The sequence below is a fragment of the Belonocnema kinseyi genome, chromosome 5, assembly GCF_010883055.1.
Source record: "Belonocnema kinseyi isolate 2016_QV_RU_SX_M_011 chromosome 5, B_treatae_v1, whole genome shotgun sequence".
Classification (NCBI taxonomy): Eukaryota; Metazoa; Arthropoda; class Insecta; order Hymenoptera; family Cynipidae; genus Belonocnema; species Belonocnema kinseyi.
Genome location: NC_046661.1, coordinates 135928279 through 135947804, shown reverse-complemented (window position 1 = coordinate 135947804; position 19526 = coordinate 135928279). Strand labels below are relative to the sequence as shown.

At 30.1% G+C, this 19526-nt stretch overlaps 2 protein-coding genes across 2 annotated transcripts in view; both read right to left on the bottom strand.

The window, feature by feature from the left end:
- Window positions 1-852: 852 nt before the first annotated feature.
- Window positions 853-5309, bottom strand: LOC117172325 (aldo/keto reductase slr0942-like). The gene is made up of 4 exons (XM_033360110.1): window positions 5139-5309; window positions 4762-5028; window positions 987-1154; window positions 853-914 (listed from the first exon to the last, which is right to left on the bottom strand). Exons 2-4 carry the CDS (start codon window positions 4831-4833, stop codon window positions 909-911), a joined length of 246 nt encoding a protein of 81 aa, XP_033216001.1. The 5' UTR covers window positions 4834-5028; window positions 5139-5309; the 3' UTR covers window positions 853-908.
- Window positions 5310-9784: 4475 nt separating this feature from the next.
- The window catches only part of LOC117172321 (tigger transposable element-derived protein 2-like), an 11416-nt gene continuing 1674 nt past the window's right edge, over window positions 9785-19526 (bottom strand). Inside the window, exons 2-3 of the mRNA XM_033360105.1 lie at window positions 10952-11421; window positions 9785-10870 (exon numbers count right to left, since the gene is read on the bottom strand). Of these exons, the coding sequence (XP_033215996.1) occupies window positions 9910-10870; window positions 10952-11421 (1431 nt within the window). The 3' untranslated portion in view covers window positions 9785-9909. The remainder of the gene's footprint in view (window positions 10871-10951; window positions 11422-19526) is intronic.

The window sequence follows — 19526 nt, the reverse complement described above, 5'->3', positions numbered from 1 at the left end:
TCAAAAAACTTTTTGATTTAAAAGTCACTTTTTGACAGTAAAATTAAAATTAAAAATGAAACTAAAATTAAAATTAAAAAAAAATAAAATTAAAAATTAAAAATTATTGTAAATTAGAATTAAATGGTCTGAAAATTGATTTTTTGGTTAACTTTATACTTACAACTGAGGACCGTCAGAGGGCTATACAGTCGATTTTACTGAACAGATAGTCAGCCTTCGTACTCTTCTGTTCAGTAGAATCAACACAACGCTGTTTAGTGTTCTTGAATCAACAAGTAGTTACTATTACTATAAATCAGCTTACTAAACGCGAATAGTAGCATATACTCTACCAGTTCTCTCCGTGTATATATATTGTAAGTTGCATTTAGTTTATTTGTGCACGAGTTATTAAAATTTAAAAATGTGAAATGCCAAATCGCACAAGTGTGGTAAACACGTATGCACAGATGGAGTGCGGTATCTACGGGTTAAGATTTTCGCGAATTTTGTACCTCGATAACTAAAAATGTGCAAGTGTAACGCTCGGACATTTTCAATCATATCTGGGCAATCCGTGAATATTCTTAAACTTATCTTTGCTCAAATTAACGATACTTATGAGATGTTAAAGATTACGTCTGGTAAATTTCAGGTTATTTTTCGTAGCTTTCCTATGTCAGGTTGAGGTACAAAATTCCAGAAATTCTTTAATTAAAAAAGAATTCTCACGTGATATATTCTTTTCAAAAAACCAAAAATATCTCAATGTGTCACTGAGCCTGGAGCTTTATCAGCTTTCAAACCGGTTTTTAAAAAGATATCTAATAGCTTTATATCCAGAATGATCATTTGTCAAATCCATCAGTTATTTTTTAGTACCGTTAACGCCCTGTAGAAATTTTCCGAATGCAGTGTGCGTGATGTTATGCCTAGACAAAATACATTTATTATTATTATTACTATTATTATTATTATTATTATTATTATCATTAAATTATTACCTTAGTCACGATGAAAAGCTCTTCTCTTTTAACTTTTCCAGAGTCAATCCATTTTCTCAAAGTTCGTCCAATTGCCTTTTCATTGTTGTAAACAGCTGCGCAATCAATGTGTCTGTATCCAGCTTCCAAAGCAGAATCCAAAGCTGTTACAATTTCCTCTTCGGATGCCTAGATATTACAAATTTAAATATAAAAACTTAAGGATCCTTTCTAAAACATGGATGAGAACGATACATATGCCTCGAAAATCTCGCATGATTGACAATTTTCAACAATTGTAGGTTCTGTTATCATTTTACACCAGAAATTGGTACTTTTAACAAAAAATTATTATATTTCAAATATGAACATTTGTATATTAATATTTTTCACAGGCTATCAATTATTTTCGACAATAAATCATTCGATTTTAAAGATTATCAACAAGTTTGTAACAACTGTAAGTTATTTTGACGTGTGTTTCACCTGAAATTGATATTTTTTATACAAAAATCGTTAGATTTAAATCCAATTATTTTTGTTTGTAATAATGAAATTCATTTTTGCATTTTGTTACTGCTTTTTAAAAAAGTTTAAATGTTTATATAACATCGAAAACTTTTATTTTGAAACAAAACTGATGATAATCTGAGTAAGATTTAGAATCTTTCAAGAATTTTTGATTATTTTAGCGTTTTTCTTCGAAAATTGGTATTCTTGATAAAATTCAAATAGTTTAAACAATTTTATATTATTTTGGCATTTTACGCCGCAAATTGGTTTCCTTATTAAAAACTCAGTAAATTTAAAAGAAGATGAAAGTTTCTTTAACAATTGTCAGTTATAAGCAGGAGGTTTTCACTGGAATTATTTATATAGAAAATTATCAGATTTTTCAGATTAGTTAAGTCATTAAATTTACAATTTTACATACAATTCTTGTTTTAACTCGCATTTCATTTCGGAAATCCGTCGTTTTGAACAAACATTATTAGTTTAAAATGAGATTTACAATGTTAAATAATTTGTTCTTACTTTAGTATTTTTTATCCAGAATTGATCATTTTAAATAAAAATCATTTTACTTTGAAAATTACCAGGGTGGCCGCTGGACCGGGAATGTTTAGAGCCCGGGAAATACCGGAAAATGACAGTGAATTTATTTTTTATCGGGAATTTTATATATGCTTAGAAGAAAAATATGTCCAAGTTCAATTTCCAAAATTTCGAAAGTAATTTTTTGAATTGTTATCTTTTTTCAATTATGACATAATTCAGTTTATAATGCGTAATTCGAAAATCTACTTACAAATATTTCCACTCTAGACATTTGTTTTTTATTTAAAGAATTTTTAAGTGCATTCTTGAAAACTTGAATAATTACAAATTTAAAGCGTTTAAAGTTGCACATTTCTGATAAAAACCGTTTTTATTTTGTCAAATGTAAATATAAATAAATTATCTTTAAAAGGGAACAATAAATTATTTGTTAAAACAATTCGAAATCCATTTAAAATTAATAATTTCCAGATTTGAACGTTAATATATAAACTTATTCAATTCGAATGTCTTCATTTAAAAACGCAAAGGTCCGATTGAAACTTTATAAACTATTTTTAACTTAAAAATTACTTCATAGAAATGTATCTGTAATTAAAGGATTTCACTCAATTTAAAATATTTTGGTGTTTAAACAGCAGTTGAACACTTATTTTTTATGGAAAAAATTTGACTAATTTTAAGAGGTATTTAGGAGTTTTGAAAAGAATCAAAATTAATTTAAAACTTGAAATGGTTTAAAGTAATTTTAACGAAGTATGTACCAATAAAATTCGGATATTCACACCAAAATTTTGGTGCAAATAGCCACAGCATAATTAAAAACAGAATGTAGATTTTTTCATAATTCAACAACATAAAAAAATGTACAAACCTTTTAATAATTGTGAAAGGCTTTAAAAGAATCCAAATATTTCCGTAAGATTATTAGGAGAATTGAAAAGAATTTTTCATTTTGGAATATTCTTTTAAAGAATAATCAAAACGAGTTTAAAAGATTTCAAAAAATTTTTTAAAAAGAATGTAGAAGATTTTCAGGAGTTTCTAAAAATTGTAGGCAAAATTCTATTCATTTTAAAAGATATTTAAAAGTTCTAAAAAAATTATAAAAATAATTTTTAAGCTCAATAGCTTTAAAACAACTTCTGGATTTCTCATGATTCTGAAATAAAATTTTAAAGCTTTCAAGAAAGTTGAAACTACTTGAGATTAAAATAATTTAACTTACACTTTAAGAAGTGTTCAGTTTAAAAAAAAAAAAAATTATTTTTCAATTTTTAACATTTCTAGCTTCAAATTGTTTAAAATAATCTAAATTTGAAAATTTTAAACTTCACTGATTCTTCAATTTAGAACATTTAAAAAGATAACGTGGATTTATATTTTTAGAATTGAATCTGAATTCTTGAACTCAAGAATTTTTAAAAGTTAAAAATTCTTGCAGTTTCTCTGAATTTCATTTGAAATTGCTCAATTGAAAAGTGTTAGTACCTTTCATTTTGTTTGTATTAAATATTAAGCAATTGAATGCAACATTTTTTAATTTTAAAATTTTTTACTTCAATTTCATAAGTTTAAAATTCAAGAGTTCCATTTTGCGTGCTTTGATTTACATTTTCTTTTTTTTATTACTGCAAATGGAAAAACATTGAACTTTAGAGTACACATTTTAAAATTTTATTTACCTTAACTTAAATTTTGGAACAACTTTAGGTTATTTTAATGCTTTTCGTTAGAAATTGCTATTTAAAAAAATGTCTTTCAAAGAATACTCGCATCTTTTTAGCAATTTTAAGTTATTTAGGCATTTTGAGTTGAGCTACTGCTTTTCACTGGAAATATCGATTTAGATTTCAAAGAAGATTTACAATATGTGAAGAATTCAAAGTTATGTTGATATTTTTTACCGGAAATCGGTTATCTAAAAAAAATATCATTAAATTTCAAAGAAGATTTATAGTTTCGTACAATCTTCGTTATGGTATGTCAGTGGTTTTGGACGAAAATTGAATCAGCAATTTTTGGTGTTATTGTCAGTTTATACAAGGAATCGGTACTTTTAATTAAAAAATGAAGATTAACAGCCTTGAACAATTTTTTATGTTGTGTCAGCGTTTTTGTTAGAAATAATGATTTTCGAGGTGAAGAAGCACGTTCCTGTTTTATAATTATAATTTTTTTGCTTTTAATAACAATCATTTGATATAAACCATTCACGACATTTTATAATGAAAAATAAGAGATTAGATCTGTTTCTAGAGGCTTACATAACATATGCAAATTATAATTTCATTATCGTTATTCTTTATAATACGATTAATTAAACAAATAACTACCAGAATAAAAGTATTTTTTTTTTTTTTTTTTGCACACTTAGTTTCATATACTCAACTGTTAATAAATTTAAATGTGGAAATTAAACTCTTGAGTTATAAAAATCATGAAAAACTGTCTTTCTACCGAGAGACATAAAAACTCAGGTGCAATTAAAAAGTGATTAGTACCCTGAAACTATAATTAGAAAGGAAAAAAAGTTTAATTTTGAAATTCCGCAATACCGAATAATAATTGTGAATAATAATTATTTAAGATAATCGATAGTATGACCTACATAAATGTTGCATTAATATTAATTTTATATTTGAATTTAAAATTTGTGTGAGACAAGAAAAAGTCAAGCTTGTATTCATTTGATAAGTGATAAAAATAAATGAGTTGATAAGTGAATGAAACAAACCTGCCACGTTCCAAATCCTAGAGCAGGCATATTTTGCCCACTGGCCAGTGGAATGTTCAATTTGGATGCCATTCTTCTCTCACTAGGTATAAAGAACCCGGGTAACACGGCAACGGTAGGATGGATAAACCGACAATTTGACTGAGCTGAGACTGAGAGCTCTGCAAAATAATGGTCAGTACTGTTCAGTACTGGTGCTGACTGCTGACTGCTGACTACTGACTACTGACTACTGACTACTGACGTCCACTTTAGTTTAGTCTGTAACTACAATAAAGTTCAATCAATGACTCGAAGAGACTGCCGCCCGGTGCCGGACATTCCTTTGCTCCCCCACTATCAAACAGATTTTCATGTGCATAACTAACCATACATACCAACTTTCACATTTTCTGCTGCTGGGGGCCTTTTAGTAATCAAGGTTACTCATAATAAGACGAATAACGTTATATGTATTTGTTTTTTATAACCTGCATCAGCAGTCCGACCTTCGATGCGCTCCGATGGTTTGCATTCAATCTAGAATAATTATTACTCTTCTAGCTGCTTCATTCATATTACAGTGCATCATCGCGTGACTAGAAAATGGGGACGTTGTTTATTTATAGATATCAGTTTCCCGCTATCATTTTCATTTCCACAGAAACATCGCTACTTGAAAATCAATTTTAATGATTAAATTAATAATAATAATAATAATAATATACATTTTATTTCACCAAGGAAGGTTGCGACCTAATTTTAAAACAAATTTGATACACAAGTAAGATAAATTTTCAAGTTTTTTCAACTTATCACGTATATTCATCAAATTACTTTATTTTTATTTAGAAATTTCCTTTTGAAAATGCAAAAGTTCAGAAATATTAAATTAATGACCGTTCAATGTACATGTTGAAAAATGAGCCAGTGCATTTTTTATTGGCCAACTACTTATTTGCTGTTATGGAACGGAAATTATTGACTTTTTAGAAATATTAAAAATGCTACTTTAAAGATTATTTTAGAGATCGCTAATATTTTTCTAATTGCCATTGAACTCTACCTTATAATGTCGAACTAAAAAATAAAATTTACAATTTACTAACAAACTTTAGGTAATTAATTTTGAAATTTTTTGAAATTGTTTTAAATCTTTGTGGGATCTTTAAAATCTTCTTCTATCATTCAAACATTTTAAATCATTCTTAAATATTTGGAAAGTCTATTGAAGCCGTTTGAAATCTTAACAAAAATTAGAATCTTTTAAAATGAAAAGAATAGTTAAAATGGTCAAGTCGGACGTATAATGCTTTTGAAACATCTTTAAAATCCTTGAGATCTTTGAAATATTTTGAAATCTTCTAAAACTTTTTGAGTCCCTTTATATTTTTTGAAATCACTAGCATCCTTTGAAATGTCCTTCAATCTTTTGAAATATTTTTAATCTTTGTGAAATATTTCTGAAATTTTTTTAATCTAATGTACAACACATTAGTGAAATCTTTCAAATGCTTCTGCAATCTTTGAAATCCTTACAATCTATTGAAATCGTTTGAAATAATTAAAATTTGATACACACGCATTTTTGTAAATTTTTGCAATCATCTCGAATCTTTGGAAATCCTTAGAATATTTTCAAATCTTCTTCAATCTTTCTGAAATATTTTTAAATTATTTGGAATATTTTTATATTGTAAATAGTGTAATGTCTTTTTGTGTAATCTTTAAAATCTTTGAAACCTTTTTCAAATATTTTAAAAGTTTTTAAATAAATATTTGAAATCTTGTGAAATATTTCTATAGTCTTTGCAATTTTTAAACTATTTAAAAATCTAGAACCTACACTCAAAAGTAGAGTGGCCAAACCGTCGAAAATTCTAATCATTTTAAATTACTCTTTAGATTTTCTTAAAATAAAAAAAGCATGGAATTAAAAAAATCAAGGTTGTCATGTAAAATTCAAGGAAATCTCTAGGTTTTCAAGGTCAAACAAGACTCAAGGAGAATTTCAGTTCGTGACGGTTTCCAAGGTCACACATTGAAAATGAGAAAAAGTGACTTAAATGTGAAATAATGAGCGTAAATTGTATTTTCAAAATGACTAAGACATAACCATTTGTCGTCATCACTGTCAAGGCGTTATTAAAATCTCAGTGTATAATTTTCAAAATTAAAAACTACCTCATTAGGTTCATTTTTAGCAGACATTTCAGAATTATAGTCTTAATTTTTCATTTTGACCCTGAAATATATAAAATTTAAAAAATTACACAAATATACAGCCGAGGTAGGACTTTAGTGATATACTAATTCCGAATTCAAATTATGTAGGTCTTTCAAAATTTAAAGCATAAACAAAAGGAATATTAAAAGATTAATTTCCACCATCGAAACAACTGGCAGGATAATAAATTTGTCGATTCATTCATTCTCCTTATCTTTATTTTTTCTTACGATTACAAGTTCCCGTCATTAAATCTCTATATGCATTGTCACTCAAGATATAAGTGAAGATACCTGTGCAGATAATTATGTGAAAATGATTTTTTACTCGAGCATTTTTTTTTCTTCGTAAGATAAATGTTCTCGTAATCGTGACGTTTTAAAAATCATGAAACTTGTTTATCCTTTGAATAAATTGTTGAAACATGTATTAAAAGTAATATTTAATGATAAAGACTTGTTTATTTTTAGCATTTTGTAATGTCATTCGGAGGGATGAATTGGTTAATTTCAATACTTTTTGTGCAAAACAATTTTTTCGAGTGCACTGGTAAGAATAATAAAAATCGTTTCACACAAAAGTATCAAAATTAGCCTCCGAAATTAACTCCGAATACAGATTTCCCTAAGTATCGAACAAAAATGTAATTCTATAATATTTATGCAGAGAGTAGGGTGGTCCCTATTTTTCGATTTTGGATTGTTCTTGGTCTCGCCCCCCTATTTTATTTGAATGGCCAAAAAAAATGGTCTCCCCTAAATTTGAGAAGAATCGGTTAATGTTAACATGAGACCCAACGCACTCAAAGTTTGTCATGCAATTTACATGGGGGAAAAGTACCGTACAATATTTAATGTAGTTAATTTTTGTTATATTTCATCGACATTCTTTGGCTCTGTACAATTATAATCTTTAGACTATGATGAAAAAACATATCTACACGAAAAAGCTTTTTCTTCCAAATTTACAAAATGACGGATCCGTAAAATTTAACCAAAACTACAATTTCCACAACTGATAACAAATTCTTACAAAGGGTAGATTTATCTATTAGAAAGCGCGTCAGGACAATTAAAATTCAAAGTTCTGAAGAAATTAAGGATGGCCGCTCAAATTTTGTTTTTTAAACTCATTAACTCTTTGTTTCTCGGTGACAACTTTTCTGGTGTCAATTAAAATGCTACATTATTGTAAAAAAACAACACATTTCTAAATGTATGAAAGGTAAATTAAAAAAAAATTTAAGGGCGATTTATAAAATACTCAGAAACTCGCATTTTCTATACTTTTCGTCTAATGTCTGATGAGCCTTATTACTATTTTCAAAAAGTTACCTAATTTTTACAAATTTAAACAAAATGTGAAATACATTTTCAGAAAGGATTTGGTGCTTCTCTTAACCACTTGCTTCAAAAGTTCATAAAGCTGCAGTATACTGGAAATTTTTTTTCTTGGTGAAATTTGAAAACTTTTCACCGAATAGCTAGAAATGTTGATTATTTTCTTGGTCAACATTTCAAACTTAAAAAAAAACTAGGTTTTAAAAACCAATAAATCCTTTCCGAAAATGTATTTCATATTTGGTTTAAATTTGTAAAAATTAAGTAAGTTTTTGAAAATAGTAGTAAGGCGGCGACATTTTTATTTTAGCGAACATCTCTACATCTACTTCCAATCGTACATTTTATAACAATGCAATTGATATTTCTTTCAGACTTGAAGATCCTTGGACGAGAAGTATAGAAAATACGAGTTTTTTAGTATTTCATAAGGCGCTACTTTAAAATTTTTAATTTGGACTTCCATACGTGACGAAATATGTTTTTTAAAAAATAATGTTGTATTTTAATGGACACCTGAAAAGCTTTCACCGAGAAACAAAGAGATAATGCGTTTAAGATACAAAATTTGGACGGCCATCTTTAATTTCTTCAAAACTTTGAATTTTAATGGTCCTTGCGTGCTTTCCAATAATTAAATCTGCATCTTGTAAGAATTTGACGATATTTTGTTATTAATTTTGGAAATTGTAATTTTTGTTATAATTTAGGGATCCGCCATTTTGGAAATTTTGAGAAAAAAAATGTATATTATATATTATTATTATTATTATATATATACTTTATGCTAGTCCTTGTTATTTATTTTTGCTCAATAAAAATTTATTAGATTTCAAAGATAAAAAAGTTGTCAACCATTTTTGTTTTTGTCATCATTTTCTACCGGAAATGGATATTTTTAAACAAAAATCATTGTGAGACTATGTTACCATATTTGGTGTTTGTCGCCGTTAACTGGTTCTTATAAAGAAAAATCATTAGATTTCAAATATACCAAAATTTGTGAACAACTATCGTTTTTCGTTCATAACAGCATTTTCATCCGCAATTGGCATTTTTAAACGAAAATAATTTTCGAGTAGATGAAGAGATATTTCGTGTTCCAATCGTCTAGAAAACAACGAATTTTGCCGAAGTTTCGTGAACTTGAACGTTCACGAAACTTAGGAAAAATTCGTAGTTTTTTACACGATTGGAACCCGAAATATCTCTTTTTATCAAAATGAATCATCGTGGAAGCATTAAATCTGTTAATTTGCAATTATTTTAGGTTACGCATTATCGTTTTAGCTGGAACCCGGATTCGCGTACGGCTTGCAGTGGCCTACATCCTAAATCCAGGAAATCTAAACGTAAACATCCAGTACGGTATGAAGAATTTATGTTGAACTTGTTCTGCATAGTAAAAAATACGTTTTTTAAATTTTGCCCATTTTTTTCTAATACGTGTCAATTTAGGAAGAAAAAAAAAACCCAGTTTTTACTCGAAAATCCACTTTTATTCAAGTCATTTGTGTGTCACTGAATTTACAGTTAAACTATTTCAAGTTTAAGTGACTCAAACTTATTAAAAAATCTTAATTAAAGTTAAAGACTAGTTTTTTACAATATACTTGATGACTGAACTTCGCTAATCAATATCTCCAATTCTCTAATGTAATCTAGGTGTTTCGGTAAGCATTCTGCTAGCGATTTCACCCATTTTTTCAGCTTCATCAGACAGACAAAAGCCTCTGATGTCGTTATTTCCGCGGTTACTTCCATAGGTTCACTGTGTTCGTATAGACTTTCGCATTTTATGATTTCAGTAGCAGTTTCGGGTTCGTGCCTGCCATTTGTTACCATGTGTGCACTGTCACTGTCTGACAAAGACTCCCAACCCCAGTCGTTATCAATGTGATCACTTTCAAACCACTTGAGGAGAAAGTCTCTCGCTTTTTCTACCGAATAACTTGGCCCCGACAACATTTCAGAAATTTGATCGCAAATTTCGTGAGGAAAGCGTATAAAATCAGTTGCGGATTCCGGTGCGCTGACAGTCGCGTCATCGATGGACAGAGGATCCTGAACGCCGGCGGAGGCATCGTCCTTGGGCAGCGGATCCGGAAGGATCGCGGAAGCGTCGTCGTGGAATGAGTCCTCCGGCAGCGGTTTCCATGCTTCTAGGAGCGGTTTCCACGCAACAAAGAGCGGTTTCCAAGCTCTCTGAAGACTAGATGCCTTCACGTCGCCCCACGCGAGACAGAGCATGACAAAGCAATCCCGGAGGTTTAATTTTCTTAAAAATTGAAGAGCCCCTTCTGACTTCTCACTGAGAAATAGGTGTCTCAACATAATTTTCTTGTACAGTTTTTTCGTCGTCGCGACCAATCCTTGATCCATGGGTTGAATCAACTCCGTCTCATTGCGGGGCAAGCATACGACCTCAACGTTTTCGTTTATCGCGTTTAGTTCATCCAAACTCGGATGGGAATGGGCATCATCGAGGAGTAAAAGCACCTTTCCCGTTATTCCATCCATTCTCTGGCGTTCCAGCACTCGCGGAATAAACTCCTCCTTGTACCTGGAAAAAATGTATCGTTCTTTAGAAAGAAGTTAAGTTATACCACCTGAAATATGCTCTGTTGGGTGAGATAGGAATTACCATAGCATGAATATAAATGTGTCCATCGATGCACTGTTCTGGTATGTGTAGGTAACACCGAGCCTCTCCAACCTTTTCAGGCGTTGGTCTTTTGACGTTTTATGTATTAGATTAATCAGACATTTTGGAGTTTCAGATTTGCCAATTATCAAGAGTGGAATTCGATGACTCCCAGAGGCATTGGCGCAGAATAGAGCTGTCAGCTGATCTCTGCCCTGCTCTCTCGCCGCAGCTTCTTCTTCCTCCAAGTGTAGAGCAAGAGTGCACGCCGTCAATTGTCGCCACAAAATTTCTGATTCGTCTGCATTGTAAATGTTGTCTAAAATCAAATTTTCCGATTCGATTTTTGCCTTCAAAATTTTCGAAAATTCTGCAGCACTTAACGGATTCTCTGGCAATTTCTCATCATTCTTTCGACTACTTTGAATACCGTACCGTCTCTTGAAACCATTGAGCCAACCATTGCTAGCCTATAAAAATAACATTTTTTTCGAAACGTTCTTAATATTTTGGCACGTTTGAAATTATAAACTTAAAAATGTTCGTAACGTACACTCAATTGACTATATATCTTAATTAAATAAGTTATTCATTGATATGCATTCAACTATTTGAAAATAAGGATAATAATCTAAATATTTAGTGGAAATGAGGAATCAATTTTCCCTCCAAAACATGTCGCATTGAAAAGTATTAAGAAGCATTAACATTTCGAATGCGTTTGAAATCTGCTTCCTGATGCGAAGGAACTAATTGAAAAGTATTCATTTTCATTACCTCGCTGAATGTGAGACATCGACGTGTATGCACGACCAATAAATTTATCTACTTTTTTATAAGATCGACGTTCCTTCACTACTACGATCAAGTGAAGCGCGGAGTGCAGATGACGCTGGGAGTCTTTCCAGTCTAAGGTCCTTATTCCAGCCTATGTTTATATGGCAAAAATAGGAAAGATTATCGTGGAAAATTAATTTGATCGATGATTTTCGCAATGACAATCGGTTTTTTTTTCTGTGACAAGTCAAAGTGTCAGAATTAGGAAATATTATCAATATTAAATTTAGAAATAAAATAAGTAAAATGTGTGGAACGCGGTGTATTGCCCGTGAATGTAAGGCAGATTATGACAGATACTTTGACAAATGTAATTTATTTTACGTGCCAAAAGGTGCCAAAAGGTGACGAAAATCTAAAGGCAAAAATCCATCCTAAGGGAAAATTTTATGATAAAACTCGGACATGGCGTGTGCGAGGGATATTTTTTAAACAACATATTTTGTGGAAGCGAAAAGCGTTTGCAGAGGATGGAATCACGGGTTTCTGGAAGTAGCAAGTATCAATATAAAATAATTATATTTAAAATCATTGGTTGCTGTTTAATAGTAAGGTAATAATAATATTACTGTGTATATTATAATAATTGGCAGTTAATGTTTACATATTTTTGTTTGAGCCCTTTGTGAGATATAAAAGATAAGTGCAGGGCTGCTTCCACCGGTTTTTTTATCTTGATAAAGTGTAAAAATAAATTAAATTTTAAAATGATGACAGGATTTATTATTCAAAATAATAGTTTAATTTAAACAAATAAATAAAGAATTTATCATGTATACCTTTTATCTTAAACTGAAACGAAATCTGTATTTATAAAATTCTTTTGTTGAAATATAAAAAATGAAGTGAACACTGTATTTTAATAAAAAATATAAAAGATTTCCCTTAAACTGTATTAATATTTAAGTTAAAAAAATTGTATAAATATTAAAAATAAAATAAGAACTATGTATTTTACTCAAAAATATCAAACATTTGATCTTAATTGGAAACGATATGTTTATTTTTTTAAAAATATCGTAGAAATATAAAAACCCGTGTGGAAAAATGTTCTGGCGGTGGCCTGGCCCAGACCGTCAGGTTTCCAGCCCTGGCGCTGACCAGATGATCTGGCCTGGGCCTGGCCAAAAGTGTAACGTTTGTTCTGGCTAGCTTCATTCCAGACCGTCTGCTCAGCCGCTAGTTGTAGGCTGGTCAGCCGCGAGTTATTGGCTCGTCAGCCACTTGTTAATGGCTGATTGATTAATGTTTTATCGTTGAGAATCATATTGTCCATGTTTAGAGGATACGCTTTGAGGATACGGTCAAAAAGTAAAACATGATTTCCTAAAAAAATATATAATATACATGTTTGATATAATCAGTAAAAATTCAAATTTTGCGTCAAAAATATACTTTTATCAATAAAATCAATAAATTGAATTATCGTTTCTAATACTTATTCTTTTATAATAGATAAAAAGTAGGTTTTTACTGACTATTTATTTAATAACTTAATAAAAATTTGGTACATTTTATGCCTCCGCTTTTACAGCTATAACTTTTGTCTGCATTAATATATTATTAGAAAAATAATCAGAAATTTTGACAGTTTGTGACAATTGATCGACAAAAACTAGCACTGTTTCCGAGAGGTCGGAGCCAAACACTGTCAGAATACTTCAAGTTGTGACCTCAACTGGCAAGATGTCTACACGCCGAGGGCTAAACAATGAATTACAATTACTTGGAAAAACTTGATTGTTTTAATGACTTGGATACAAAAATTTCACTATAAACTTTTTTTAGTTTAAAAAATTTCATTATAGGCTCTGTAACTTTTTTAAATGTAAGAAAAAATTTACTGTAACGAACTTAGATTTTTTTCTTGGCTCGCTGATCAGCGCCAGGCCTGGACCAAACCATGCTGTCAAGATAATAAGAAAGAAAGTCGTGTTTTTATAGTTTGAATTTCTTATTTTCCATTATTTTAGACACCCTGTAACTTTTTCAAAATACATCCAAACAAAATTTGGTGATGGAACTTAAGATTTTTTTTGTTTGGCTCGCTGATCAGCGCCAGGCTAGGGATCAGACCAGATCAGACTCTCAAGGTGTTAAGAAAGAAAGTCGTGTTTTCATAGTTTCAATTTCTTATTTTCCATTATTTTAGATACACTGTAACGTTTTCAAAGTATGTAAAAAAAATTTACTGATGGAACTTATAATTTTTTTCGTTCTTGGCTAGCTGACCAGTGCCAAACCTGGGCCAGAACAGACCTTCCAGACTAGATGGTCTAGATAAAGTCAAACCTGAGCAAAGGCTGGCGTTGGACCAGAGCCAGATGAATTCTTCCAGACTAGACAGTCTAGATAAATCCAGACCTGGGCCAGACCTGTAACCAGACTGCCCGGACATTTTTCCACGCGGGAAATGAAATAAGAACTACGTATTTTAATAAAAATAATTGAAAATTTTATCTTAAAATTAAAGGATAGCTTTATTTTAAAAAAATAATTGTAGAAATATAAAAAATTACATAAGAACTATGTATTTCAAATAAAAACTATATGCTTTAATAAAAAAATATCCAACATCTTATATTAAACTAGAACGACATCTTTATTTAGAAAAATTCTTTCGCGGAAATATAACAAATTTATCAAAAAAATACCTTCTTGATTATTCTGTTTAAATTAAACTATTATTTTAATTAATTTATAATTGAAAATTTTAATTAAACAGTATGGCCGTTGGGATAAACGTTTCGATCTTATCATTAAAATATTCATTTTAAATAAAACATTTAAATATCTCTGTACTGGACCCAGCTGTGTCGTTCTTGTATACGCCATCAAGAACTATTTATCGCTTAGAATGAGACAGTTCGCTAAAGAAAGCAAAATTGAAGCTAATAGGTGAAATGTTATTTTAAAAAAACTTAGCCAATTTTCTGAGGTGAAAGCCGCTTAAAGTTTTAAGAAGTGTAAATACATTTATTATAGTTTACTAAGTTTATTCAAATTAATCATTTGTTATTGTTTTAGGGTTACTGTCGTTAATAAATTGCTTATTTGTACCCCAATATAAAATTAAAATATATGCTATTTAATTTTTACTTCTAATTAAATTTTTTATTTCATAACAATAATTTTGTTTATGAAATATAATTTCACAATATTATTATTAAAAATTATGTTATCAGTTTCACACTATTTTTTTTTCTTGAGTAGAAAAATAATTTTAATTAATTTCCTCCGTGTTACGATTGAAACCTTTTACATTTCCCGCAGCTGGAAAAAAAAGATTTTAACGATTGTTTAAAATTAAAATTACTCTAATATTTGAAAAAGATATGAAATTTTAAATATGTGACGCATAAGACAAATTGTCATTACGAATAATATCAATTAAGTTAATTTCTAACTAATTTTGCCTATACTTGCCCATATAAAAACAGGCTGGAAAGGCTCTCAGCGCCATCTGCACTCCTCGCTTCACTTGGCCGTACTAGTAAACTAACGCTGACATGCAGTCGTTACAGGGGGCTATTAAAACCTTACCATCTGAGCCAACCGAGCGCGCTGAAAACATGGACATAGGAAACACGGGACTAGGCATGCCATCCTAACTTGGGCGAGCGGAGTTGAATTCACGGAAGGGGTGCGAATTCCATGAGTGGGAAGAGCCGCCATCTTACGATGTGCCATTTGAGTATGCGCACGAGCATTTTTGCCGACAAACTGTGCATGAAAATATGAACTTGTGGGCGCTGCCACGTTTGTCACGGGACATCAAAAGGTGGCGGACCTCCCTCCTCATTGCATCAACCCCGCAATGGCATGCCAAGTCCCTTGTTTCCTATGTCCATGGCTGAAAACTTTCTTGCGAATGGTGCAGATGGAAATTTTTCAAAAGAGTCGTAGTAGAGTTGTTGAATTGAGAACAAAAAAGTTTTATCAAATAAATTTATCCAGGTTCGAGGGAATGGATGTGGAAGATGACAACCAGGCTTAGTTGCGTATAGCGATAAAAAAATTTAATTTTTAGTGTTGAAAATACATAAAACAGTGCTTCCGATATATTAAATTCCTGAATAAGGATAAATAATGTTTTATGTAAATAAGTTAGCCGACTCCAAGAAAATCGGCTTTGGATGACGAAACAAGTTTTAAAAAATTTTTTTTTTTTTTTGCAAAAATAAAAACTTTCTCCTGAGATATGCAAATAATAAATTAGAAGAAGAAAAAAAAGGTTTGATAAATCACAGCATTAGACATTTTTACATTCTCATTCATAAGAGTGTAATGTAATCGTCCAAATTTTCGATCTCCGGTTTTTAACGGATCTTTACGTTTCGTCACGCACAGAATCCGAAAATTTTCAATTCTGATGAAAATTAGAAAAATTCTATACTTTGGAAAATTTTTAAAATGTTAAAAAAAATAAAAACAAAAATTTTCTGATAAATTAAGAAATTTAATTTAAATTCTTTACTAGATATCGAATATAGATAGAAGTTATCTCAGTTAAATTTTTCGATTAGACACAAATTCAAAAAGTTAGAGCTTTTTCAAAATTTGAAAAAAATGTTATGAGTTTTAGACATTTCTGTCAAATCTGCTGGTATACGGCAAAAAGATTTGAAAATTATCCTAAAGACATTTTTAAATTCGATAAAAATTGGAAAAATTATATGCTTGTCAATATTTTGAAAATTAAAAAAAAAGTTAAAAAATTTTTTTAATAGGCTAACAAAAAATATCAATCCAAATTTCTACTAGTTATAAAATATATTTATTTCGAAACTATCCTCATGAAATTTCTTAATTAGACAAAAGTTCAAAACGGTGGATCATTTTCAAAAATATGCAACTTCTTCAAAGAGATCCGCAAGTTTAAAACGCTGGTTTCAGTAGATTTGAACAAGATTTACGAATTATCTTGATGAAGTTTTACAATTGGACAAAAAGTATAGAGCGCGAAGCGCGAGTTTCATAATGAGAATTTAGTCGTCAAAGCCGTAGGTGCTTTGAGAACCTTTCTCACACACAATTCGAAAAAAATTGCAGTTACAATTTATGGCTGTAATTCCGTAGAATTTTCAATCACAATTTTCGATTTAAGTTAAAATATGTATGATATTTGAAAACATCTAGTTACAGTGTACGTATTAAATGTATGAAAACGAGCGCGAAGCGCGAGAGCGTATTCGCGCGCCCCAGCCGCGCTCAAAGTTGGCGTGAAGCGCCGCGCGCAATGAGAACGTGCCCGCGCAGCGGGCATAATTTTTATTTATGAAAATAAGATGATAAAAATACTTTTATCTGAAATAGGCAGAAAAAGCGCTCTTTATCTGCCCGCGGAGCGGCAGTAAAATAACACTTTATTGTACCGCAACGAGCGGCACGTAAAGCGACAGCAAGGAAGAAGAAGTGAGTGAAAAATACACGAAAAAAGTGAGAAGAATTCATTTTGAAACTACTTTAAACTAAGAAGTGGATTTTTGGCTAATAACGTCGCCCTATGCGCCTGCGTACGTGGTACAATCAAGTGCCATTTTACAGAAAATGAGCTCTTATTCTGCCTATTTTAGATAAAGTAACGTATGCACCACAGCAGTAAAGTTGTTTTATACTCGAATTTAGTTGCACTGACCTCGCCTTTGGCTCAAACGTCAAATCCTGCATCCTCGTGTAAAGTTCAACTTTACTGCCTACCCTAGTAGCACGGTATGTTCCCTGAGCATGCAAAATGTCCACCACTTGGAAACATTCAACTGGAACGTTCAAAGAATAAATTATCGTTATTGTTATTATTATTATCAATGAATATCCGATAAACCATAAGGGGTAGGTCGAAATTAATGTCAGTTTATGAAATAGATACCATATCACAAGTTACTATATACGTTACTCAAAACTCAAAAAGGACATCTATTTTTACGTATCTCTTGCGGCTTAGGAGATAATTGTTGTTAAAAATAACGATAATGGAAGGTTCCCCTCAGGAACGTTCCACTAGAAACTTTTGAAAGTTCCCGCGGAACGTTCCAGGCACGTTCCCGGAACTTTCCGTGCTATTAGGGTAGGTACATAATCTACTATTGTTTCAATATCAATGCATATTATGAATTGTAATATAAATTTATTGAAATGATTTACATTTTACAGGGTTGCTAAGAATGAAATTTAATGCAAAATCAGAAACAAATATTAAAGTAATCATTAAAATGGAGACTTATACTTTATTTTGTAATATCTGAATAAGCAGCCCCAGGCCGAGGTAAAGAAATAAATATAATATACATATAATATGATAGAGTTGAACATATAATGTAGAAAAGTGCGCGCTTTTTTGTGAAGAAAAAAGTAAGGGCATACTTGACCTGAATTCTGGTTAATTTAAACAGACATATTTTTGAGTGTACAAAGGCCGAGCAAAATAAATATACTAATCTTTACCAATCATTTCGGTTAAAAATTAAAACCTTTTCGACATGAATAAAAATGAGTCAAAATCGAAAATGGTTAGTTTTTGAAAAGTTTCTGTACGTGTTATTACATAAATAAAAACCTCTTAATACTTTGTTTTTTTAATATAAAATGGTCCTAAGGTTTCAAAATGAGACCAGCAATGTTACTTTAATGTATAATACTAATATATAGATATTACAGCATAATATTTTCTATTTAAGATGCAAGGTATTAAAGGGCAATATCATAATTTTGTCAAGAAAATGAGTACTCAGCTACAGGCATCTTTCATATTATGAATAAGGCGAATACTTAAATTCGGATATCAAAAAAAGAGGACTGTGATATAAAATCCTTTTGCATTTTATAGAAAATGACATGCTTTACACGTAATTATTGCACAATTAAAAAATATTTCTTGAACATCTTAGATTCTTATTGTCAGTTAAAATCTTCTTTTTAATACCTATAACGGATGCTTTATTTCAATATCTAAATTTCTGACCCATAGTTAAATCGCTAAAATATAAACTAGTAATATCTAGATAGACTATGCTAATATATATTTTTCTCCATACAGTTTTGAGTGTTGAATGCTACTCATAAATTAAAATGTTGAAAATATTACTTAAGTTACAATTTCTCTTTTAATGAGCAAATTTGATATTTTTTATACTTGGTGTATTTATATTAATATTTAAAAAAAAAAGATTGTATTATGTATGTCGCTTTGCCCTGCAGAAGAAAGCTGTAATTTTCTTAGACCTCAGTAACATTTCTTGTTATACTATGGTGTTATATTACCCCGGTAAGAAGAGAAGAATTCAGAAAAATTCAGAATCTTAATTCCAATTAATACGTGAATTTTCCTCAGTCGAAAGTTCCACCAAGGAGTAGAAAAAAGAAGCAAAATCTATTTTTTTTAAATCGATTTAGAAAAATGTAATGGAAGCGTATTGAAAGGAATAAAAAAATCAAGAAATGCAAACGAAAGAATAACATGACAGAGAATAATGTCACTTTGAAGACGAAAAACCTAGTCTTTTTAATTGATCAGTTATAAATATGAAATAATTATGTTAATAGAAATAATTTGTAGTATTGTCAAGGAATATTTTTATAACCATTTTCAAAGATGAATTCATTTTGTTTATCTTACAAAACATTATTAAATTAATTTATTATTATTATTTATTATATGAATAAATCTATAATTTGTTTAAACAATATAAAATATAATTAAAATTATAATATTAAATTATAATTAATATTATAAATTATT